Consider the following 25,092-nt stretch of genomic DNA (forward strand, 5'->3'; position numbering starts at 1 on the left):
ATCAAAATAACATTTTTCCTATGTCAAAATCCCTTTTTTGGGTTTGAGCCTTGTTATCCTGATGGAAGTTTACCAGAGAATTAAAAATTCTCAATTGTGGCAACTTAATTCTAACCACATACATGCTCTTTAGTGTCAACCTCACTAATTATAGAAGATTTAAAATTATTTTACAATTAGTGTATCGTATGATGGTGTGTTTTACACTTCCAAATACTGTATAGCTACTTGGGGCAACAGTCTAACTCTATGAGTGGACTATGAAAGTTTTAGTAAACTGTAATGAAATCAAACTTATCATCACAGAAAAATTGTAAAGAAAGTACCTTTGTAAGAACACATATTGACTTAGCTATAGTCCTGTAAAAAGGAGGGTTAAAAAATAGAGGTACACTACGTTTTATTTAAGAACAGTAGGTCCATATAAAGGCAATGCAAAAAGAGGTACAATCTTTTATTATTTCCAAAAGCATATATAAATGTAACAAAATTGATGCAACAATATTTAAATTTTTGTGCTTAAAAGCAGAGATCTTTACCCCAGTAAAATTAATTCTCGAGTGGCTCTCGTTTCGTGAAAATTTTGTGTTACGAGTCACATTTTACATGTAAATCGCCTAATTCGTTCCAAACCCTACCTAAAAAAAAAACGCATTAAATTTTATAATAAGGCTGCAGTATAACCACAATAATTCTGTACAGCCGAATACATTTGAACCGTTCAATATACCTGAACTAACTGTAAATACCTGTAAATTAAGTAGTTATTAGAACACAATGCAATAATAAATGGAATATAATACATTACTTACTGTAAAATACTGTACATATACAAAATATACAGTACCATATGTACTGTACTATTATAGTTACCCTTACTACAGATAGATTCATTTTCTATTGAGTAAACAACATGTTTTCCTCAGTTTTGTTAGTGGGTGACTATTTTATTCTCAGCCTGGCTGGCAAATCTCTTTTCGTATGAAACATTTTTCGTAATGCGAGTCAGGAAATATTCACATCTCATTTTGCAGAGTGAAAATTTTGTAAGCAGATTCTTTCATGAAGAGAGGTATGACTGTAGTAACATCATTCCACATGATAAGAATAAGATCACCTTTTGAGACAAAAAAGGGTAAGGTACTCAACTTAACCATAAGTCCAAAATCACACAAAAACTTGTAAAATAAGCAGAAAACTCCCAAAGCAAGATGGTGCTGCAAGAAGGAATGGCAAACCAGCGAACATGTTTACAGTAACACACTGAGATCGTTGTTGTAACGGCTCTCCCACATATCCAATTCTATCCCATATCCTTCGAGACAAGGTTAACTCTATTCCGGGAAGGATAGCTATGGTTATTTTAAACACGTCCCTGTTACATACACGATATCTTTCGGGATATTCGCTCCAGGGTTAGTAACCCTGTGATACCTCTAAAGGTAAAATTCTTTGGTATATCACTGGCAGGAAATATCCCAAGTAGAATGCTGCCTAGAGGAACTTCCATCAGGACGATATGGCTCGAACCCAAATTCTTTTTTGTTTTTAAAACAAAATCACAGTGCTTTATCATTATTTTAGAGAAAATTATATACTGTAGAATAAATTTCTCAAAAATTATTCCATAGTATCTTGACAATGGAAAAAATATTTTGGTTGTTTAAAGGGAAATATATTGGAAAATAAAGCAACTTTTTGACAAATTTATTCTATAATCAGCTGTAAAACAAATAAACATGGAAATGTATGGTATTATAGAGTAAGTGAACACGTATATTTGATGGTGACAAATCTCGTTCATAGCTTGAGTAGTGTATCTACTGCCTCGTAGTGAAAGGGTTTAATACCTTCAATCGAACTTGATATATTTACTAGTGTCCATTTTATCCCACTGTTTGGTCACCCCTTCAAATGTTAAAAGTCTGCAGATAAGCTCTGGCACAAAGGCTAATAGTATAATAACTGATTTTATTATGGTTTTTAAGTTTTCATTCTTCACATTCTTCTTCATGTTAGTACTGTCCTCCAACATTCTTAATTGTGTAATTTGTTTTAATTGGAATGCATTACGTTTTCATTTGCACTTATCTGGTCAAATTATTAACTTGGTAAAAATAAGTGTAAGAGTAATACATCTCCCCACAAAGTGATTAAAATCTGTCATATGATTTTGTATTCCCAATTTTTCAAAGACTATGTAGCCTTCATAAATTCTTTTTATTTATAACATTTTACTTTGTAGAGTTCTCTTAATATCTTGAGGCTACAGCATTCATAATGTTACCAAGTTCATATGCTTTCTCTCATTTCATTTAGCAGATTCTGCTATACTAAGACCTAATTTCATTCAAACAATCATCTTTCTCATTATCACCTAGTTCCTTCCTCTTTATTTTCCATAGATCCTTGTGTCATCTTCTAAGCCAGTTAAATTTGGTTAGAAATTTTCAACTCTCCCTCTACAATGGTTAGAGTACTGTATGTAATTTAGAAAATCTGTGCTTTTTCACAAAATTCTAATTCAGAGTCAAAATGTTAAATCTACTACATTGAAATTAAACTGTTATATTCTTCTACTTTTTTTCCAGTAACTTTGGTCATGGAAGAAAATCATCTTCATTAGTTGCCATAACTCTTACAGCAGTGGGAATTCTAGTTATGCTTCATTATTTTGTTGACCTTCCATCACGACGATTGGGTAATCCTACTTTCATCTATTTTTGTGTGAGTATCTTTTATAACTTTTGTCTTAGCACATTTAAGAATACTGTACTTGAAGTTGATTTGGATCTAGAATTTGATCATTGCAATGCAGGGCAAAATTATTTTAAAATAGACTACCATGTGTCTATTCTAGATAGATGTGGTTACAGAAGTCTAACAATTGTTGTTCTTGGTGTAACGGGAATAGTTTACAGTATTGATACAAAACTTTGTAATGGCTATAGCTTAATTTGGCCGATTTCACAGGCAGTGTAATAAAGATTTATCCATGAGATTTTGAAATGTGAGATGCAAACCTTTATAATAGGTTAGCCTTTGCCAATGGGATAAGTATAGGACATAATACTGTCTTTCTTGGTTTATTTGCTATATTCTAAAATAGATTCACAATTTATCAACTGACTATTTTTACTTGTTACTGAGGGATTGTTTGTGTATATTAATGGTTCTAACATCAATACTTGAATATTTTTAGCAGGAAATGCAACAGCATTTACTAAAACTACATTAAGTGAAAGTTTGCCCTTAGCCTTTCACTATCCCAGAGTCTTTTATTCAGCTAATATTTTGTTCATACTGAATATAAGAACTTCATTAAAATATGCCATGATCTCTGAATTGTTAATGGAAGTTTTTGATATACAATTCTTATATACATTGTCGGATGATAACTAAGGCGCTAAGAGGGAAGTAGTTTACGCATTGTAACATTATAACATTTTAGATAATAGATGTACAGTAGAAGTCTTATTTATATGCACTTCCAGGTCTGCTTTCTGCTGATAGTTCTAATCCATTATGCGCTAATCGAAGAGGTTTTCAGCAGAGTCTTCCCTGGGTTCTGCTTTGTGCCAATCACATTTCAGGCTATAAACCAGCAGCCACTTTTGATCTTTCTTCTTGCCAATTTGATGACCGGGTTGATCAACAAGTCAGTCAACACGCTGGATATTACGTATCCTTACGACCTACTGATAATCAATGGCTATACAATGGGGCTTGTCTCAGTGATGCTTTATCTTCATTCTGGCAACACCAAAGAAAAAAAACTTTAAGTTAACTAAGTGACCAGGATGATTTTTGTATTGTATGTACTGTATATGTTTGTACATAAAATGCATTGATATATTATTTTTAAATTTTTATGTATGGGATGACAATGATTAATTGTGATTTGAATAAATGTTGGAATTTTGTTAATATTTTGATCCCTTCCTGTTACTGATATTTATTATTATTATTATTATTATTGTTGTTGTTGTTGTTGTTGTTGTTGTTGTTGTTGTTATTATTATTATTATTACTAGCTAAGCTACAACCCCAGTTGAAAAGCAAGATACTACACACCCAAGGGCTCCAACAGAGAAATATAGCCTAGTAAGAAAAGGAAATTAAAGAAACCGAAACAGGGGTCCCTCTGTGTACCCTCAAGCAAGAGAATTATATTGTACTGTATTTCTAATGAGACAACTGAGTTTAGTTTGAAGAAGTTAGGTATCTGTGTAGGAAAAGGGTCATGATATAATGTTTATGTAGCTGCCTATTGTGCATTGCCTTAACTTCTACTAATAACCAGTTTAGTAAGAAATTTATAATTCATCAACACAAAAGTAATAAATCACTGTCTTACTACAGTTGATAGCATAACACTACTATATGCAATTGGCAAAATAACCAAGAATATAAAAAAATAAGATCTTGTTTTTATCTAGGTGAGGAGACATCCCTTTTATGGGAATAATAAACCCCTTTTTGTACTCTGTACTCCATCTAAAAACAGACAAATATAATACTCAACTTGGAAGCAGGGATCTCTAAAACGTCGGACATCTTCCGTAAAACATACAAAGCACACGTGCAAAACAAAACACGTCTGACCAACGCAAGTGCTGAAGAGGAATGAGGATGGGGGGTGGGGAGATGTAGGGGTAGAGAGAGGGTATGTTGACGAAGGAGAGGTCTAATTGGTGAGGGATCTATGGTCGTGGTTCAATCACGCCCCAGTTTTCTATACCGACACTCAATGAGTGAGCGAGCTAGGTTTATTCCTGGCATTCCATGCATCTCTTTTTCTCTGGTATATTCAGCAATAACTATGTCTTAAAAATGGTGCTAGAGGAGCATTTCACAGGGCGACACAGGTCCCTCGCCCAGAAATAGATTTATCCTTCGTCAAAATCCCTTTTGTCTGAGATGCCACAAAGTTTCAGACATCTTATATGAAAAGGACAGAGCTTACTTGTCTTAGGCCATCCTCAATGCCCTGTAGGGGCAATAGTAATGGTAGTGCAAATTGTATGGCATCACTTGAGGGTCTTAGCAGCATTACTTATTTCTCTAATTGTGCTTAGTTTTTATACTTCTACTATACCTCTGCTCTCACTTCGTTTCTTTTCTTTCTGTCCAGCCACTTTACAAAAACCATAAATTCATTCAATGTGTCAGTCTATATCGCTAATATAATCCATGCAGAAATAAACATATACCTTACATCCATTGCATCAAATACCCTTTAGAGGAGCCCCACTAAAAGAGATGCCACAGTCTTCCAGGTTTTAGGCAACCTATTAGTGGGGATATTGCAACCTGCTGAGAAGTGCCCAATTACTCTGTAGGCTAGGGTTCAAAGGCTGCTGATGATTGGCAGAGGCAAGGGACATGACAATGCTCAGAGACTTACCATATTTGCATATAGTCAGTGTGCAAGACACCTCTCCATCAAGCTAGGACCAGGGAGAACCAGACAATGAATGCTGATAAGTTAACAGGTAGACCTATAGATCCCCAAACCCCACATGCATAGTTCATAAGGATGGCGAGGTTGCAACACTACGAAAAACCATTGAGCAGTAGGTCTTTAACACCCATCAAATAGATTTCTCAGGCAGGGAATTTTTTAACAGGCCAACACAACCCCTCTTCTGTCAGAAATTCTCATGTCTATACAGCAGTGGTTCCCAAACTGGGGGGCGCGCCCCACTAGGGGGGCGTGAGGACGAAACAAGGGGGGCGTGAAGTCATCTCTCGAAATTACTTGTTTAATAATAAAATAATTAAAAGAACAAATATCTGTCATTACATACATGCATCCATCTCACTAAATTTGACCAGAAATTGTGCCTTAGTCTAATAAGTATTTCCAAATATTATATGCCGTTTTCAAATTATCTATTCTTAAAAATGCAACTCAATTTTGCCAATTTGCTAATGTTCAAATTTTTTTTTCGCTCGCTTTGAACCAAATGTTTTGTTTTTAGTTACTGGAATGTACTATTATTTGTTTGAGTGGCTTTCATTATTAAAATGTAATGCAAACAGAAATCTGTTTTCCTGTACAATGCTAAGAAATAAATGTAAGAATCATTTCATATAAAAAAAAGAGAGGAGTGGGGCATACGAGTCTACTGGAAGCAAAAACGGGCGTCAGGTAAGATAGTTTGGGAACCACTGCTATACAGTATTAGTCTTTCCCCTTTGAAGAATATATTATGCTTACATTTTATGTATTCGCTGAGTTACTGCTCTAGCAGTGTATTTGGTGGGTTTAATGCTGAATATGCTTTGTCTTCCATATAATTTTGTCTCCATGACTGATTGTGTCTACTTTGGGATTAACCTTGTTTCCTTTATCTTAATAAACTTGGAAAGAATCTGTCATCATACGCATTTCAAAGTGGAAATGCAGCCTTGCTGAATTCACTATTAAAGTACAGTACTGTACTTATTTCACATAGCTGTCAAGTCCACCAGTGTAATCATGATACTAGAATGTTTCATTGATTCATTATTACAAAATTGTTAAAAAACCATTAATTACTAAATGAACTCCAAGATCACTAAGTTTGTAGCATCTCCCTATGCCCAGCAAATTTACTTACTATATTTCACCTGTTCCCTGACAGTAGCAATTTCTTTAACGACATGTTGCTGTCATTTTCTTCTCTGTGTAAAGAACAATTCCTTTAAGACAAGTCTAAAAACAGGACTGCTGTCTTACCAAAGTACCTTTCAACAATACATTAATAATCTTCTGTTTTGCAAAGATCCTTCTATAGCAGAGCAAAGTCATTTTTTTTTTAAATTTACTGTACTTTCTCACAGTCTTGTTTTTTCAGTACATTATTATATTTTTATTTTGCTCCTCATTTCAGTTACTGGTGTTCCATTAAGACTATTAAGCAATATCCAACAGTTCTTGACTTGCATTATGCCACATGTCATTTGTCTGATCTTTGTTAGACATTTCCTTAATTAAAATTTGTTACTTTTGTTTTTCAAGGAAATTGCAACATGATTTAGTCCTCAGAAATGAAGAGATTAGAAAATATTGCAGAAACAGTTTGAAATGAGGAATCTGTATAAAAGAATTGTAGCCTATATAGAAAATTTTCATTAAGAAATAAAACTATTCTTTATTGTAATTCTGACCCTTCTCAGAGATGAAATCATAAATTCATTCGATTATTTTTGCAAGGACAAGAGTTTCTGCATCTTGGGTACAGAACAAAGAAGTGGAGCAATAGACATGACAAAAAGTTTAGGGTAGGCCTAGTTGGAATGAAAATGGATTGTCGAGGATAAGCTGTTAACAAATATATGTTGTACACGTGCACCAGCACTAGTGAACATCCAAACCACTTATCTACAACTAACCCAACCTAAGATGCTTTGTCCTTACTCATTTTGGGTCAACCCTTCTTGCATAAACATAGTGCACCATGATCTTGCTTGTTCATTAAGGTAAAGTACCTCAGATCAATGCATAGATGAAATTATCACAATGGGTATGTTACATATGAAGAAAATAAGAGAAATAAGATAAGATAAATAAAGAAAGGAACAAGAAACATATAAGAAAAGATGTAAAGAAAAATCAGAGCTCTACAAAAAAGTTGGAAGCATCACTCAAAGAAAAATAATAATTCTGAAAGAAAGAAAAAAAAATGAAATGTAGGAATAGTTATATTTGGGAGAAATCTCTTTAAGAGACGTCACAACAGAATTACATATTTATGAATGAAAAAAATGACTAATATATTCCCACATGGTTAAGACCTCATCTTACACAGTCCGTTGTAAAAACTAGTAAAATGATTTTTTTTTCCCAGCATCCTTTTATCCCCTGTCTCTGCCCACTTTTCAACTATCCACTTTACCTTCATTCTCATTTTCTACCTTCTTTAACTTTAATTTAACAGGAGAAAAATACTCCTTAGTGAGTTACTGTTCTGCCATCAGTGCTCAGCAGGTAGTTGACCCTGGTTGAGCCACCCTTTGTAGCCTTTTATTTCCTATTAATTCCACCTTTGCCAACAAAACTATCTTATAATTGAACTTTGAATGACCTCCCAGCCTAAATTGTTGGGTCTTCAGGCCCAAATTTACAAATCCACTACTCTATATCACTATTCTATCTAATCATTGTGGGGAGATTGGAACATCTATGAACAATAGATTCTCCACTGTAGTAGATAAAAAAATATTTTTGTAACACTATAAAGAGATTATGGATATTTCAATGATAGTTAATGGACAAATAGAAATTCTATACGAATTATCATATAAAGTAAACTAAAAAATTAGATTACCCAAAATTAAGGAGCCGTAACAACTATGGCTCCCCCGTAATACTACTACTGACACTGAGTTCGCACTTGACGCGCTTATCTCATTTTAATTTAAAAATGTACGAAAGAGGACACAAGGAAGAGAACAAGAGAATGTGACACAAGGCAAGTGGAAGAGTGAAAAGGTGAGTCTAATTCTGTATAAAAACTGGAAGAGTGAAATCAAGGAGGAGGAAGTATATGACAACACATTTTCGTCAATTTTATTATTCAGAGGTAGGACAAACACATTGGGCTTTGATATAAAAAACAGACACCAAGATGGAAATATAAACTGTGTATTCTGTGATGTAGAACAAAATGCGGTTTCATTGTGTGATTTCGCACAGGAAATATATGATTTCCTATAGTAGATATCGTGATTTAACTGGTTTTCTCATTCATTTCATCCGTAATAACATCAACCAATTCGTCAACATATAACTAACCGAATTGGTTGATCTGTTTGTTTGCGATTGAAATGATCATCAAAATCGGTTAAATCACGTTATTTGCTATAGGAAATCATATATTTCTTGTGCAAAATCACACCATGGAATAATATACAAAATTACCGTATTTTAAGGCATTTTCCATATTCCCTTTACTCTATATATAAAAGGGTGCAGAACTTAACTAACCCACCTAACCTCACCTAACCTAGTAGTTCCCAGGTCACAACCCCTAGCTGGGGGCAGGCCCCCGGACCCCCTCCCCAGGTCACAATCCCTAGCCAGGGCAAGCCCCCTGACCCCCTTCCCAGGTCACAAACTTGTACTGGCAACCGGTAATGTTTAGCTACGCATGCTAAAACATTTAAATTAAAGAAATTAATGACTTACTTTTATGATCTGGAAGACGAAACTTATGGGTCATCGGGGTGTTGAGCCTGTGACGTCTTAACTACTATGAATGGCACTTGGGACACTGTAACCATTGAGGTATTACAGTATGTGATTTGAGGAAATTATCAACACTGGATGATGTATCAAAAAATTCCCCATGAAATTTAGCAAATGCTTTTAAGTATGGAATACTGCAGCCTTTACAAGTATGAAAAAACCTCACTTGAAATAATAGACCTGACTAGGACAAAGGTTTCCATGGAAAAGGATTTGCTGGAAGGGTATGAAGAGACCACTTGAAGAGATAAGGGAAGGGGTTTGGGAAATATTAACCCCCACCCCCTGTGCAAACTTTCCATACATATGGGTTCGTGATTGGTTAACGGAAAAACAACGGAGTCTAGAGAGTAAACATGAACGAACTAAAATGGGAAACTTGTCCAGAGCAAGTATTTTTGTGAAATCAGGCTGTGACAAGGTACAGTAATAACAAAATGTATAAAATTATTATAGAAAGATAAAATGGAGTGTATGATGAATAATATTTAATGGGAATATAAAATGAGATGATTTTATAAGGTATCGGATAATAAAACTAGTAATTCTTGGGTCAAACGTAATATGTATACGAGGGTATTACATAAAAGGAATGGTAATCAAGTCAAATACTTGAGTGAAGTCGAATAATTGAATTTTGCCGGTAGAGAAGAAGAAATCCTATTGGTGGAGGCGGAGTTTATGCGCAGGTGGGAGGAGTTTATGCGCAGAAGGCCGAAACCTGCTATGTACAAACGAATGAACGAGAGCCACTACAACAGTCCCGTAGAATGTCAAAAAATAAATGAAAAACACTGGTAATGTTAGCATGTTACGCTAACATTGCTAATGTTAGCTTGCGCAGCTCAATATTACCGTATTTTTTCATTGGTTTATTATACATCCAAGAAGGTAATGTATAGAAAAGAAAAGGCTTGTTTTACCATTATATACCGTTTCCCCAGTATGTTTTCCCCACCCAAAACCCCGAGTTCCCACTGGGGGTCCCCCATTATCGTTAGATATACTGTATATATATATATATATATATATATATATATATATATATATATATATATATATATATATATATATATATATATTTTTGGGCTCAAGCCATGTCGTCCTGATGGAAGTTCCTTAAAGGCAGCTTCCTAGGGTATATTACAACTACGGCGATATTCCCAGAGAATTTACCTTAAGGTACCCAGAATTCTAACTCCTGGAGCGAGTATCCCTAAAAAAGACCTTAGGGATATCGTAAATATCAGCGGACGTATTCTTGACACGCCTCATAGCAATCTATACCCCGAATAGAGTTAACACTTCGTAGGGGTCAAATGGCAAGAAAACGATAAGAAAGGGGGGAGCCGTTCGTAAGGCATCTCTCCTCCCCGTTTCGTAAGCGTGCCCTGCGCCGCTCGCGGCGCCATCTGTATTCCTTTTTGCGTAGCTATACGACTCGGTGTTTTTCCCTGTGTTACTACCAAAACCTTGGATTTACTCGCTTATTATGCTTTCTCCAACTTCTTCTGCCTCGGATAAGTTGAGTACTATTTCTTTTATGTATAAATGTAGGCTCTTGTTTAAAATTAAAGTAATTAAAAGAGTTATCTTTGATACAAGAGCTGTTGCCTGCTGGAGGCGTCATGGACGCTGTCGCTCGCTAGAATAGGATTTATTTGTTAGCAAGAGCGACGTTCCCAGCCCCTTGCGCTTTAATAATTAGCTGCTTAGCTTAATTAGGAATTCTGTTATGATGCGATAGTAGTGTGCCTGGCGAAAGTTTTGCCTAGGCTGACCAACACTAGTCTTCGTAGCCTAGTTGTTGGCCCTTGTACTTCCTGCATGATAATTAGTCTTCCAAGTGTGATTTTATATTGCTTAAAGCGTTAGGCAACGTTATACATATAAGCTCTTTTCGAGTATTTTCCAAGATAGTATTGGAGTGAGTCGGTGATTTAGGTAATCGATTCTCTTAGTGCCTAGGCTAGGTTGTCTTAGGTCATTATAATATTATCTGTTTCCCCGTTTGCTCCCTTCTCTTCGGGGAAGGGGCAAACCCTTTCCCTCTGTTTAAGCCTTAGGCTTAACTCTAGTGGTTTGTTTGAATTAAATTTCAAATATAACTATGCTGGAGTAGTACTGTACCTTCCTGCTCCAACTGAATTGGTTCAGAGGGGGACAGTACAGCAGTGTATTAGTCTGAGTCCGTGTTGGTCTAGCGTGGGGCAGAGTTTCCCTTGCTGACTGACACGGGCATAGGAGGTTTATCCTCCTTGGATCACCTTGTTGGGTTCCTGTAGTTGATCCCTTCGCTCGGTGACCCCTCAGACTTGTCCTCTTTGCCGTTCCGGATTCGGGATATGTTCCCTTTCCGGAATAGCAATTCCTTCCTTGCCCTGGTTTTAGGGAGGCAGCCAGTAGTGCTGGCCTCCCTCCCGGGATTTCTCTGGCTGAGATGAGCTTTCTTAGTTGGGAATGACCCTTAACCAAGGCAAGGTTGGACAGGACCCTCTGTCCTTCCCTTCTATTTTTCCGTTTCCTTTGTGTCAGTCGTCCGCATCCGTACCTAGCCTAGGTTAGGATGGGGAACTGACGTGGTCCCTTGTCGGCCGGCAGAGTGTGCCGACCGGCAGAGACCCTTTCTTTTGAGTGCTGCCCGGTCCTTTCTTGGTCCCTCCACCGCTGCCGTCTGTAGATTCAGTAAGCAGTGGTTAGGAAGCCTGACTTAGTGTCTCCCCTTCCTCTCGGCACTCTTTCGGGTGCCGGGCGCAGAGGTTCATAGCCTCTTAGCCCGGCACTCATTCTGTTGTCTTCTTTTGTGTTGTCCTTGCCGTCTGCCGGCCGTCGGTGGGGGGGTGTTCTCCAGTTCTCTTGCTGTCGGTCGGCGGTGGTTATATGCCTTTGCCGGCCGGTCTCTTGCTCATCTGCCGGCCACTATGAGTGGCGGCCGGCAGCCGAGCGCTACCTGGTGTGGATGCCAGCCGGCAGGGTTTGCTTACCGCTGCCGGCCGGCCTGCTACACTGCCCGGTTAGCCGGCCACTAAGAGTGATGGCCGGCAACACGGTGCTACCCGGGTGGCTGCGGACCGGCAACCACTGCCGGCCGGTTCAGGCATGGGAACTGGAGTTCTCCCCAATAGAGGTGATCTGAAGTTGTATACTTGAGATCTACCTTTGGAAAAAAGGGGGGGGGGTACTGACCGGCAAGAGCCGGCCGGCACACCACCCTCATGTACTGTATCAGTTCTTTCTTGGGTGGTGTATTCTACCAAGGGAGACCATGATATAGTAGGTTACAACACTGTTTTTCTAACTTACTTGTGTTACTTTGTACAATCACTTGGTGTCGCCTTACAAGGATAAAAAGAAAAATTCTTTTCATCTCTGGCCAGAATGGTAAAATCTTACCTTAGGTGTGAGCTACACCTAATTTCCCTCGGGAAATATGATCTCTGGTTATTCTAGTAAAGACTAACTACGTGATTTTTGGCTGGTGGGCTTCCACAGGTGATTGTGTGGGTTTCACAAGTACTTTAGGTGTCTTTCCCTTATTCTTTGTGAATGCTCATATTTACATGTGAATTGAAATTCACTTGATATTCATGGAAATTTTCTTCTTTTACAGGAGGAGCATCCGAAATGTGATAGTGTCTTCTGCAATGTCCGCAGCAAGAACTTTTGCGGACATGTCTCGTGTAGGAGGCACGCGGCTTGCGCAGCCTCCAATGATGACCATCGCTACTGGGATCCGCAGGTATGTGCAGTATGTACTAACCTGCTATCAGAGGCTTTTGAATCCCCTAGGTCGGCGGAGTCAAGGGATGCAGCGAGGGAGAAGCTCCGTTTATGGGTAAGGGGTTTCCAGAAGAACACCACTGGACCTTATCTTCCTAACGAGAAGATGAGGGCATACCTTTTTCCCAAAGCTTCTACTGACGCTGCTGTTCCCCAGCCTCGGCCGGAGATCCCTCTCGTCCAGATCCCAGTGGAGGAGGATGTTGCGGATGCCATGCAGGACATCCAGCTGGATGACAAGATGTCTGACTTGTCCGACCGTGCGGAACAGGACCTCCTCGCAGAGGGTGAGGAGGAGGATCAAGATCCTATTGCCGTGGAGGAAGAGGTTCCCGTACCTTCAGACGTTCCGGTTCAGGCCCCTGAACCTATCCCCTCTACTTCGTCCGCTCTTCCAGCAGAGCTGGGACAGGCTCTCTCTTCCATCGTTGGTATGATACAACAGATGCAGAGGGAGAATAATCAGAAGGCCGCTGCAATGGAGCTCCAGATGCAGAAGATCACAGCATCACGTGGACCTCCAAAGAAGCTCAACGTGAAGGACCTTCCTCTGTGCTCGGATGCCAACCCGTGGAGATATGCCGAGCACATGCCGATGACGGTCGGGAAGATCGTCATGTCGGAGAAACTGGGCTCAGTTCCCCTTGAGGAGGTGGAATTCTGGCCCAGTAGAGGGGCCTACCCGGACTGTTATGTCCGTCTGAAGAAGGAGCCGGCCTCGAAGGAGGAGACGGAACCGAAGGAGGTGATCATCCTGGATCACTCCAAGGCTCAAGCTGCCTTAACATCTGCATTGAAGGAGAGGGGGTTCTCAAACTCTAAAGTTGCTGCTTTGAGTAAGAAGCACCCCTCCTTCGTATCCTCCCCGGCTAGGGCCTTCCCCTTTATGCAGAAAGGGTTCGCGGCCGTTTTGAAGGCGGTTGAAGCTGGCAAACCGTGTCCATCCCTGGAGGAATGCAAACCACTGTCGTTGGCCTTGCCGTTGGATAACAAGGACTGGAAGGAGGTACACCTCACCTTCTCGGTTGGGAAGTTGGACGCCGACATTGCAGGTCAGCAGTTCGGCGAAAACCTTCCCAAGTTGTCGGAATTCCTCCTACGGAGGGAATTGGACACAAAGGAGCGTCTGGCAGCCTCGATGTCTCTCCAGACTAACATGGAGACAATGGCTAGCGACCCCAAGATGCCTGAGATGTTCATGGTAATGGCCAAGATCCATCTGGCCACGGTGACTAAGGACCTCTATTGCTTTGTCAAAGCGAGGAGGGCCTGTAGAGAGTTTGTTTTCGCCTCGGCCACAGTGAGGCATGAACCCAAGAGACTCATTTCATCTAGCATCTGGGGTAAAGATCTCTTTCCCAATGAAGTGGTCAAGGAGGTGGTGGACAAGGCAGCCACTGAGAACCGTAATCTTCTCCTTAAGTGGGGCCTGTCTCTTAAGAGGAAGTCTTCCCCTGATGAGGGCCCTCAGCCGAAAGGAAAGGCGAAGAAATCGAGGTTTTCTTCCCGTCCAGCCAAGCCTTTCAGACCACAACGACAGCAGCAGCAGCAGCCAGCTTTGCCTCCGGTACCACAACTGGTAGTCCAGACCCCGACCACTTTCCAATGGGTACCCCAAGCCGTGTCATCAGCATCCCCGGCATTCAATCCAGTGTTCGAAGGGCAATCGACCACGTTTCGAGCAAAGCCCAGAGGTGCAGCCAGAGGTTCGGCGAGACGCCCCTCTAGGGGAAGAGGATTCAGAGGTGGTCGCGGCCAGGGAGGCAAGACTGCAGGGCAGTCAAAGTGAAGTGTCGCCGGTAGGTGGGAGACTACAGTATTTCCGGGATCGCTGGACCTTCGATCCCTGGGCCCACAGCCTGCTCAAAAATGGACTGGGTTGGAGTTGGTACAGTACTCCGCCCCTGTGCCCTCAATTTTTCCAACACTCCACCCCCGTTTTGGAGGAGTACATTCAAGAACTGTTGGAGAAAAAGGTGATCCGGAGGGTAAAGTCCATCAAGTTTCAAGGGAGGCTGTTTTGTGTTCCCAAGAAGGACTCGGGGAAACTCAGAGTCATTCTGGACTTGTCACCACTCAACAAGTTCATAGTGAACCACAAGTTCAAGATGTTAACGTTACAACACATAAGGGCCTTACTGCCCAAGAGGGCATATACCGTCTCCATCGATTTGTCAGACGCATATTGGCACGTTCCAATAAGTCGCCGTCTCTCCCCCTACCTAGGATTCAAGCTACAACAAAAACTTTATGCTTTCAGAGCGATGCCTTTCGGGCTAAACATAGCCCCAAGGATCTTTACGAAGCTTGCGAGCGCAGCGCTCAAACAGTTACAGTACGCCTAAAAGGGTTCCAGGTAGTAGCCTACCTGGACGATTGGTTGGTGTGGGCAGCATCCAGAGCGGAATGCTTGCAGGCTTCCCTACAGGTGATTCAGTTCCTGGAATATCTAGGTTTCATGATCAACAGAAAGAAGTCTCGTCTTTCTCCAGCTCAGAGGTTCCAGTGGTTGGGAATTCACTGGGATCTAGTGTCACACCGTTTTTCCATTCTGATGCTGAAAAGGAAGGAAATAGCGGGGTCTGTCAGGAGACTTCTAGGTTCCGAGAGGATATCAAGACGCGAACAGGAGAGGGTTCTGGGCTCTCTTCAATTCGCATCAGTAACAGACCCAGTGCTAAGAGCACAGCTAAAAGATGCAGCGGGAGTTTGGAGAACCTTTGCATCGAAAGAGCGAAGGGACTTGAAGAGACCGGTCCCACTTCGGCTACGTTCTCTTCTCAGACCGTGGTCTCAAGCCAGTCGTCTAAAGAGGTCAGTACCTCTTCAGCCACCCCCCCCCGTCAGTGACAATCCACACAGACGCCTCAAAGGTAGGGTGGGGAGGTCACTCCCATCGGAAAAAAGTGCAAGGGACCTGGTCCAAGCTATTTGGGACTTTTCACATAAACTTTCTAGAAGCTATGGCAGTGCTTCTTACCCTGAAGAAAGTATCCCCACGTCACTCGATCCATGTAAGGTTGGTACTGGACAGCGAGGTGGTAGTGAAATGTCTGAATCGGCGGGGATCGAGATCTCCACCTCTCAACCAGGTAATGTTAGCCATATTTCGACTGGCGGAGAAGAAGAAGTGGCACCTGTCAGCAGTTCACCTTCAAGGAGTCCGGAATGTGACCGCGGACGCTCTATCCAGGGTTACACCGATAGAGTCGGAATGGTCCCTAGACGCAGGATCATTCTCCTTCATCTTGAGACAAGTCCCAGAACTGCAGATAGACCTCTTCGCGACGAAGGACAACAAGAAGCTGCCGAGATATGTGTCCCCATACGAGGACCCCTTGGCGGAAGCAGTAGATGCGATGTCCCTCGATTGGAACAGATGGTCCAGGATCTACCTGTTTCCCCCTCACAATCTGATGTTGAGGGTCCTCAACAAACTGAGATCCTTCAAGGGAGTAGCAGCAATAGTGGCCCACAAGTGGCCGAACAGTGTATGGTTCCCTCTAGCTCTGGAACTACGACTAGAGTTTCTACCACTCCCGGATCCAGTTCTGTCCCAGCAAGTCCAGAAGTCGACTGTCTACGCTTCATTACAGAAAACCCGGACCCTGCAGCTCATGATTTTCTCTCCCTAGCGGTGAAGAAACGGTTCGGAATCTCGAAAGATAGCATCGACTTCCTGGAAGAATATAAGTGTAAGTCTACTAGAAGGCATTACGAATCAGCATGGAAGAAATGGGTAGCGTTTGTCAAAGACAAGAATCCGCACGAGATCTCTACGGAGTTCTGCCTATCCTTCTTCATCCACCTCCACGGACAGGGGCTGGCGGCTAACACGATTTCTACATGTAAGTCAGCTCTGACAAGACCCATTCTATATGCCTTCCAGGTAGACCTCGCTAACGAGATGTTTAATAAGATCCCGAAGGCCTGTGCTAGGCTTAGACCTTCAGCTCCTCCAAAGCCTATTTCGTGGTCTTTAGACAAAGTCCTTCATTTTGCCTCATTACTGGATAACGAGGAGTGTGCATTGAAGGACCTGACTCAAAAAGTGATCTTCCTTTTTGCCCTTGCTTCTGGGGCCAGAGTTAGTGAGATTGTGGCCCTCTCGAGAGAGGAGGGCCGGGTTCAGTTCCTGGATGGGGGAGAACTGAACCTGTTTCCGGACCCTACGTTTCTCGCTAAGAACGAGTTGCCCACCAACAGGTGGGGTCCCTGGAGGATCTGCCCTCTGAAAGAAGATGCATCTCTATGTCCCGTAGAATGCCTAAACGTCTATCTTCGTAGAACTTCAGACTTCCATGGGGGCCAACTATTCAGAGGAGAAACATCGGGCTCGAATTTATCTTTAAATCAGCTTAGGGCGAAAATTACATATTTTATTCGCAGAGCGGATCCTGACAGTTCACCCGCAGGTCATGATCCGAGGAAAGTTGCTTCATCCTTAAACTTCTTTAACTTTATGGATTTTGAACACCTTCGTTCATACACTGGCTGGAAGTCTTCCAGGGTATTCTTTCGCCACTATGCTAAGCAAGTGGAGCAGCTAAAGAGGTCTGTGGTAGCAGTTGGTTGCGTCGTTAACCCTGCTGTTTAACTCTGCGAGGAACAGTGGAATTATTTGGGACTTTGATTCTTGGGTGAGTGTATAGTTATATGCGTTGGTATAACTAGTAGTGAAGGCTCTGGGAGCCCACAGTGACTGTTCCAGCGTTATGGTGATGGTAGCACAAGTACAGACAGGTGTGCCGAGCGTTTCTGACGCTAATGTCAGTGGATAGTAACATGGACGTTAACTTTGATACCTTGGTATGTGACAAGTGACCTGATTGTTTTCTTTCAGATAACCATACATCCATGCACTACGGTACTTGTGTAAATTGTTGGTCATCCACCTATCATATGTATATATTTGTGGTAACCATGTCTATTTATTGTTACTCAATAAACTTGTTCTCGGGAACCTTGCGTCTCCTTCACCTATATTGATTTCATGTTAATTATTGAGCATTTAGCCTATGTATATTAATCGGGGATATCTATAATAGCCTATTCCTTAATGCAAGCCTTGTTGCACTGGTTTATACTTTCCTTAGCATAAAGGGCTCCACCCCTCTCTGAGGACGGTGGCGGCAGCAAGTTTAATCCTACGCAGATATAACCTTTTTGTCTATTTCTACTTCGACCAGGGTGCTGGTCGGGATTTTTTTCCCTTGGATACTGTAGTTCCGTAAGGATTATGCTTTACTTCATATAGAGTGAGACCACTATATTGTACTGGCTGGCGAGTGATTCATACATAGGTATATGTACTCTTCGTTCATTTCTAGAGTCTAGTAGGACTCCTCCCTGTAGGGGGCAGGAAGCGCTTTCATGGCTTATGATTAGTGAAAAGATGTATAACGGTAACATCTTAGGTCTTTCAGTCGAGTTGACTAAGAAACATTTCTGAGGAGTACGGCACGTATTGAGAATCCACAGATACAGTAATGCTCTGGTATACTTCCATCAGGACGACATGGCTTGAGCCCAAAAAACGGATTTTGAGCGAAGCGAAAAATCTATTTTTGGGTAAGATGGCCATGTCGTCCTGATGGACCCGCCCTGTCCCTTTTCAAAAAAAAAAAAAAAGAAAAGAGAAAAGGGCTGTAGGACCCCTCCCTACATACAGTATCTGTAGCACCTCGTGTATCGCTACAAGGAATACAGATGGCGCCGCGAGCGGCGCAGGGCACGCTTACGAAACGGGGAGGAGAGATGCCTTACGAACGGCTCCCCCCTTTCTTATCGTTTTCGTTTTCTTGCCATTTGACCCCTACGAAGTGTTAACTCTATTCGGGGTATAGATTGCTATGAGGCGTGTCAAGAATACGTCCGCTGATATTTACGATATCCCTAAGGTCTTTTTTAGGGATACTCGCTCCAGGAGTTAGAATTCTGGGTACCTTAAGGTAAATTCTCTGGGAATATCGCCGTAGTTGTAATATACCCTAGGAAGCTGCCTTTAAGGAACTTCCATCAGGACGACATGGCCATCTTACCCAAAAATAGATTTTTCGCTTCGCTCAAAATCCGTTATATATATATATATATATATATATATATTTCTAAAACTATACATTTGGGACGGGAACTAGTGTCAGTTTTGAAGAGAGCAGAATTTTTTCTATGGAAAAAAAGTGTTTTTAAATATGTAACTTCCCTGGTAATTACATATATATAGCTTAAATCCCACGTTTCGACGCGGCACGACAGAAATTCAAAATTCATGGCGATCGCCGCCATGACAGTAGGTGGTCATACATGAGCGCCATCACTCGTAAGTTATTAGAACCATTCCCAACATCTTCAGAAATTCTCTGTCGTTGATCGTGTTAACACCTCGGGAATTCTTTTCATGGATATACAGTATTACTTTATTCTACAATTTGGTGAAGTACCTTTTGTCTGATTATTGTTAATAGCTTTCGCTGCCTTTCAACTATCGAAAATTTTATATAGGATAATTTTTTTGCGGGTCCAACTTGGACAGTTTAATTAAACTTGATTTCATACAAAGATGTAAAGACCCAGTAATGGCTCTTCTGTTGTTAAACTTTGGTTGTTGGGCTAGACCAGCTTTCGAGCTGCTCTTTCTTCCCGCACTGTAATTAACAGGGAGCATGTATGTATTTGTTTTCGTTCCTTGTATTGAGGGATCAAAGATTTTTTCCCCCTACTTTATTAACGAACAACTCTTAAAGTATAATGGAAGGAAGACATTTTCTACATTAAACATTGGATGTTACTATTTTGTAACGTAACTCTTAGCAGAGCGGAATGTGATTACCTTGTAGGAATTCAGTCCGTCTTCATGATGAAGTCACACTCCTGTGAGGTAATCCGCTTAGTATGACTTGCATTTTATGAATTATTTTCTTTCTTGCAAGAAATTTTTAAAATATTAGCTTTCTAAGCATAAGTATGTTTATAATGTAGAGAATATATTATTTTCAAGTATATATTTGTCCTATTAGTATATTTCGCTTAGTCAATTTTCGATTTAGAGTTTTCTCGATCGTACAGTCATTTTACGCTCGTAGTACGACTAAGAGAGATGTCCGATATTAAACGATCATTTTTGTTTCACAATACAGTACTTGTATCGTTATTTAATATTTTGCTTTTGAGAATACTAATATTATTCATATATCCTATTGTATTTTCATTCTGGCCCTTGACTAAAGAGAATATTCTCTCGCAACGGGCAGATCTATTATGATCTAATGTGAAATAGTTTAAAGAGCTAGTATTCAATGGCACATATAATGACGCAATGCAGTCAAGCAACGATAAGTAATACTCTTGTCAATTGTTTTTTGTTTTCTCAATTACTGGTATCGTTATTTTATATTTCTATTGTATTTCTTTCTAGCCCTTGACGAAAGAGTATAATCTCTTGTAACGGGTAGGTCTATTAAGATATACAGTAATGTGAAATAATTAAAAGTGCTAGTATTCAGTGTCAGTGCAGTGGAGGGTGCGTTCGTTCGTGTCCGTCATAATCCCAGCCGGGGACCTCTTCCATGCTCCCCAACCCCTGGGAGAAGGAAAGTCGAAAGGCAAATGGATATGGCAGACCTTGGTAGCGAACGAACGTCCCCTTGAACGATCATGTTAACAATGTACAGATCGCTCCATTTTAATAGTAAAAATGAGGTTAAAAATGTATGCATCTTCATCGGACGCAAAAATAGCGACGTGGTTGGAGCCAACCACTACGTTCTAAACCACGCAAGAGACGTATGTCTCCTAATAAACCCTCCTGCAGTGACTGTGTTCACTGGAGGTGTTCCTATCGGACTAAGACTACGTGTCAGCACCGAAACAATTGCGTAAGACGCATAGCCCGTCAGATTAAAGAAGGTGCTCAGCTCACAACAATCGATACACGTAACACGATTCAGATCGCGCACTAGAAGTATCGACAGTTGACGATACCTCTCAGCGATCACTACATAGTTCAGTTAAAACACACGCCGCTCATTATGTATCTGATTTGTCAGAATTAAAGACGTCTATTTCGTCTCTGTTGACGCTTACGATTCTCGGGCACACAGCGATAGACCAAGAAAACGGTCTTCCGATAGTATCGGACAGCATAGTTCTCCGATACTCAACATCGCTCCCTCCCAGCGATCAGCTTGCGTTGCGGCAAGCGTGAGGATGGACGCATGCGTCAGTCTGGTCTCATCTTCACGGCAGTCGCAGACACCAGTCTGGTCTTTCCTTCACGGCAGACACAGACACCAGTCTGGTCTCTCCTTCACGGCAGACACAGACACCAGTCTGGTCTCTCCTTCACGGCAGACACAGACACCAGTCTGGTCTCTCGGGAGAGATCTCTCACAACAATTGATACATACAAGTATCGACAGTTGACGATACCTCTCTGCGAAACGCTCCCTCGCAGTGATCAGCTCGCTTTGCGGCAAGCGTTAGGACGGACGCATGCGACAGTCTGGTCTCTTCCTCACGGCAGTCGTAGACACCAGTCTGGTCTCTCCTTCCCAGCAGACACAGACGCCAGTCTGGTCTTTCCTTCACGGCAGACACAGACGCCAGTCTGGTCTCTCGGGGGAGATCTCTCACAACAATCGATACATAGAAGTATCGACAGTTGACGATATGCAGCAGTCTGGTCTCTCCCTCGCAGCAGACGCAGACACAGACACCACGGCAGACACACATGCCACGGCGGACGCAGCAATCTGGACGCATGCAGCAGTCTGTAATCTCACGGCAAAGTGGATGCATTCGGCATTCTGGACATATACTAGACGCATGCAGTCAGGTTTTGTCACACGTCACCGTAGACAAACATTTGTCTCTTTTTTGCGATTGACTGGATGCGTTTCCTCGCCGTTCGCGGCAAACTCACGGCATTCGGGACTCATGCATTAGACTGATACCTCTCAGAGAAACATACAACAGTCTCAAGCTAGACCCATGATGGACTCATATGGTCGGGACTTGTCCTCGCAACAGGGTAGACAAGTTTTTTATCTCTCCTTCGCGATTTTCTGAACCCACAACTAACGCTCCCTCGCTTCACGCTGTTGACATACAACATGCTGGACACATCCGTTCATAGTTTTTCCCTCACATGGGTTTACAGATGTTGTTGCTCCTTTACAGCATGATGATCTTATGCTAGAAGCACTAGAACCTGTCTCTCCCTCGAACTTAAACGTGATACTTCTTCGCAACTGGACGATATCCTTCACGAGATTTCTTCCAGACACGATGAATTATTTTGGAAGATAATAACTGTCACAATGACGAAGTTTTGTCTCCTACTCATTCGAATCAGAGAATCGATGTTCCATTAGCTGAATTAGAAGACGAATCTCAGGATTCATTACAGTCTACTAAAAAAAGAAAAAAAAAATGGTTCTGGCTAGATGGGTTAAGAGAGTTTTCTCAACCCTCAACCAATGGACGTCCAAGAGAAAGTTCTAGGGAAGGCCCCCTTTTTCTTTTCCTCACTCAGGTCAATCATGAGCAAGTCGTAGTTTGCGGTCCAATTTTGAAATAGACCATCGGCTGAAGTAAACTTTTAGACAATAAAAGTCTTCAGCCTTATGGACTGGACTCTCGGAACTCTCGCAGAAGCCACAGACCCTAGGAACAAGGCTCAGATGCATCTGTTTGCCTGTTAGGTTAAGGCCTGGAGGGATGTCCCCATCGAACTTTCCGCCCTTTTCATGGCAGGAGTTCTTATAAAGACCTCAGAGGATTTCGACTGGAGATCAAGCTCGCAGATTCTCAAGTCAACAAACCGAATCAAAAAGTGAGACGTTTTATGCCTCCCATGTCGTCTATACCCCAAGAGCTAACATCAGTCCACTCAGGAGACAAGGCAGCAGCTCTTTAAGAACAAGTGAGCCTTATGCTGTCAGCTTCATAGTAATGTAGAGGTCACCTCATCGGAGGGGTCTTTACATCATACTTTTCCTAGTTCCGAAACACTCGGGAGGGATGAAAACCTGTTCTGGACATCAGTCCATTGTACACATAAAGGGAGTAAGGTTTCTTCTTTGTACCTGGACTACTGACCACTCAGAGCAGAATCACAAGTAAAGTGTCTGGAGGCTCTTCAAAGGTTAATGCCCTTAACGCAACAGTTAGGTCTGATGGTAACCTGGCCAAATCTCAACTAACACCCTCACAGAATTTAATTTTTCTTGGGATGATAGTCGATTCAGTTCGCGTTCAAGGACTTTCCCCTGGTGGTCACCCGGCTACGGTTGACGATCCCTCGCAGCAATCAGCACACGGTTTAGTTCGCGCACACGGCGCGCTTCATGTGTCTGGTCTGTCTAAACTAGAGAAGTCAATTTCGTCCCTGTTTGACGCATACGATTTGTGACAGGGATCTATGGATAGAGTTTTAGAGGGAATGACACATAAATATCAAAGAGCTAGTGGCCATTCACCAAGCCCTGATTACTCACTTCATAGAAAGGGAGAATAACGTCAAGAGGGATCTTCTCAGCAGAAGACAAGTTTTTACTGCAGAATGGACCCTACATCACGAGGTGTGCACCAACCTATGGATGATTTTGGGGTCAACACTTGTTAGACCTCTTCGCCTCACAAATGACATAGAGGTTTCTGGTATTTTGCTCTCCAGTACCAGACCAGGAAACAGTCGCACTGGACGCTTTTTGTCTGAACTGGAAAGGTCTAAATGTGTACTCTTTTCCTCCATTCAAGATCCTGGACAGAGTCCTGAAAAGATTTAGGGATTCGGCCAACGTCCGCATTACCATGATAGCTTCTTCTTTGGTTTATGAGACATTGGGTTGCGGAGATGATGGAGTGGCTGGTAGATACCCCCAGATCATGACCACTATTAGGGTTGATTAATCTGAGTGGTACATATTTAGAGTGCGGTGCAGGAATAATAGATTTTTCTCTACCAATACCTCTATAACCAATATAGCAGAGTTTTCTGTTGTATCTACGTACAAAAGAGAAGCTAGCTATGCCTTGCATCAAGGGTTACCTCAGCATATTAACGTCTGTCTTTCGTAACCGACACATTGGCGTGTCAGGTAACAAGGACCTCTCAGATCTCATTAGATCTTTTGAGACAACCAAGAGGAAGGACAATCCAACCTCCTCGTGGAACTTAGATGTAGTCCTGGCCTTTTTAACCTCAAGTAGGTTTGTACAGTTGGACAAGTCATCTTGGAAGTATCTTACTAAGAAGACTTTTTCCCAATTTCATTGGGTTCAGTCAAAGGAGTAGGAGTGTTTAAAACCATCAGCAAGAAGATGGGCTTTAATGGAGATAATGCAATTTGCTCCCCTCAGCTAGGCTTTCTTTTCAAACACGAGACAGACAGCCTATGATGCTCAGTTAAAAAGCCCTCTTTCCCATTATCAAAGAATACCCTGGCTTTTTTCATTAAGGATTTAATAAGGGAAACTCCAAGATTGTGAGTAGGAAGTTTTCCCTATCCTTAAGGTAAAACCACATGAGGTTAGAACTGTAGCAATTTCTATGACTAACAAACACGATAGGTCAATTAAGTCAATTTTGGAGCATACTTTCTGACGAAGTAAATCAATCTTCACAGACTGCTATCTCAAAGATGTCCAGACCCAGTATGAGGATTACTATTCCCTGGGTCCGTACGTTACCTCCGTCTTCTTAGTTGGAGAAGGGTCTACTGCCTCTTCCCTATAACTTAATGTATACCCATGCCTTGCCTTTTTTTCTTGTACTTGTTCATAGATTGTTTGCGAGGGTTGTTGCAGCCTTCCGTCAGTTTCTGATGCAAGTCAAGTTAGTTTTATTGCGTTCACAGTTATCTGTGAAGCTTGTTGCAGCCCTCCGTCAATCTGGGATGCAAATCAAATTAGTTTTAATATGGAGTAGGTGGTCAAAATCAGTATCCTTGGCTATGCCAGGTTTGCAAGGGTGGTGGTCTAGCCACTCTAAGGGTCGTGGACCTTGTGGCAGCCCCAAGAGACTTTTTAGCCCCCTGAGTGGATCGCTGAGTCTCTTAAGGAACGCAGGCGAAATG

General features: G+C 41.6%; 2 protein-coding genes across 4 annotated transcripts in view; both read left to right on the plus strand.

Annotated features, from left to right (window-relative positions):
* LOC137656519 (uncharacterized) overlaps positions 1–3,900 on the plus strand; it is a 95,962-nt gene extending 92,062 nt beyond the window's left edge. For both annotated transcript variants that reach the window (XM_068390694.1, XM_068390702.1), the window contains 2 exons: positions 2,592–2,727; positions 3,495–3,900. In XM_068390694.1, the coding sequence (XP_068246795.1) occupies positions 2,592–2,727; positions 3,495–3,782 (424 nt within the window). In that variant the 3' untranslated portion in view covers positions 3,783–3,900. The remainder of the gene's footprint in view (positions 1–2,591; positions 2,728–3,494) is intronic.
* A 4,474-nt stretch (positions 3,901–8,374) lies between these two features.
* The window catches only part of LOC137644778 (E3 ubiquitin-protein ligase FANCL-like), a 140,722-nt gene continuing 124,004 nt past the window's right edge, over positions 8,375–25,092 (plus strand). For both annotated transcript variants that reach the window (XM_068377677.1, XM_068377691.1), the window contains exon 1: positions 8,375–8,479. The gene's annotated coding sequence lies outside the window, so the exon portion shown is untranslated. The remainder of the gene's footprint in view (positions 8,480–25,092) is intronic.

This window comes from Palaemon carinicauda, chromosome 1 (genome assembly GCF_036898095.1).
Source record: "Palaemon carinicauda isolate YSFRI2023 chromosome 1, ASM3689809v2, whole genome shotgun sequence".
In the NCBI taxonomy this organism is placed as follows: Eukaryota; Metazoa; Arthropoda; class Malacostraca; order Decapoda; family Palaemonidae; genus Palaemon; species Palaemon carinicauda.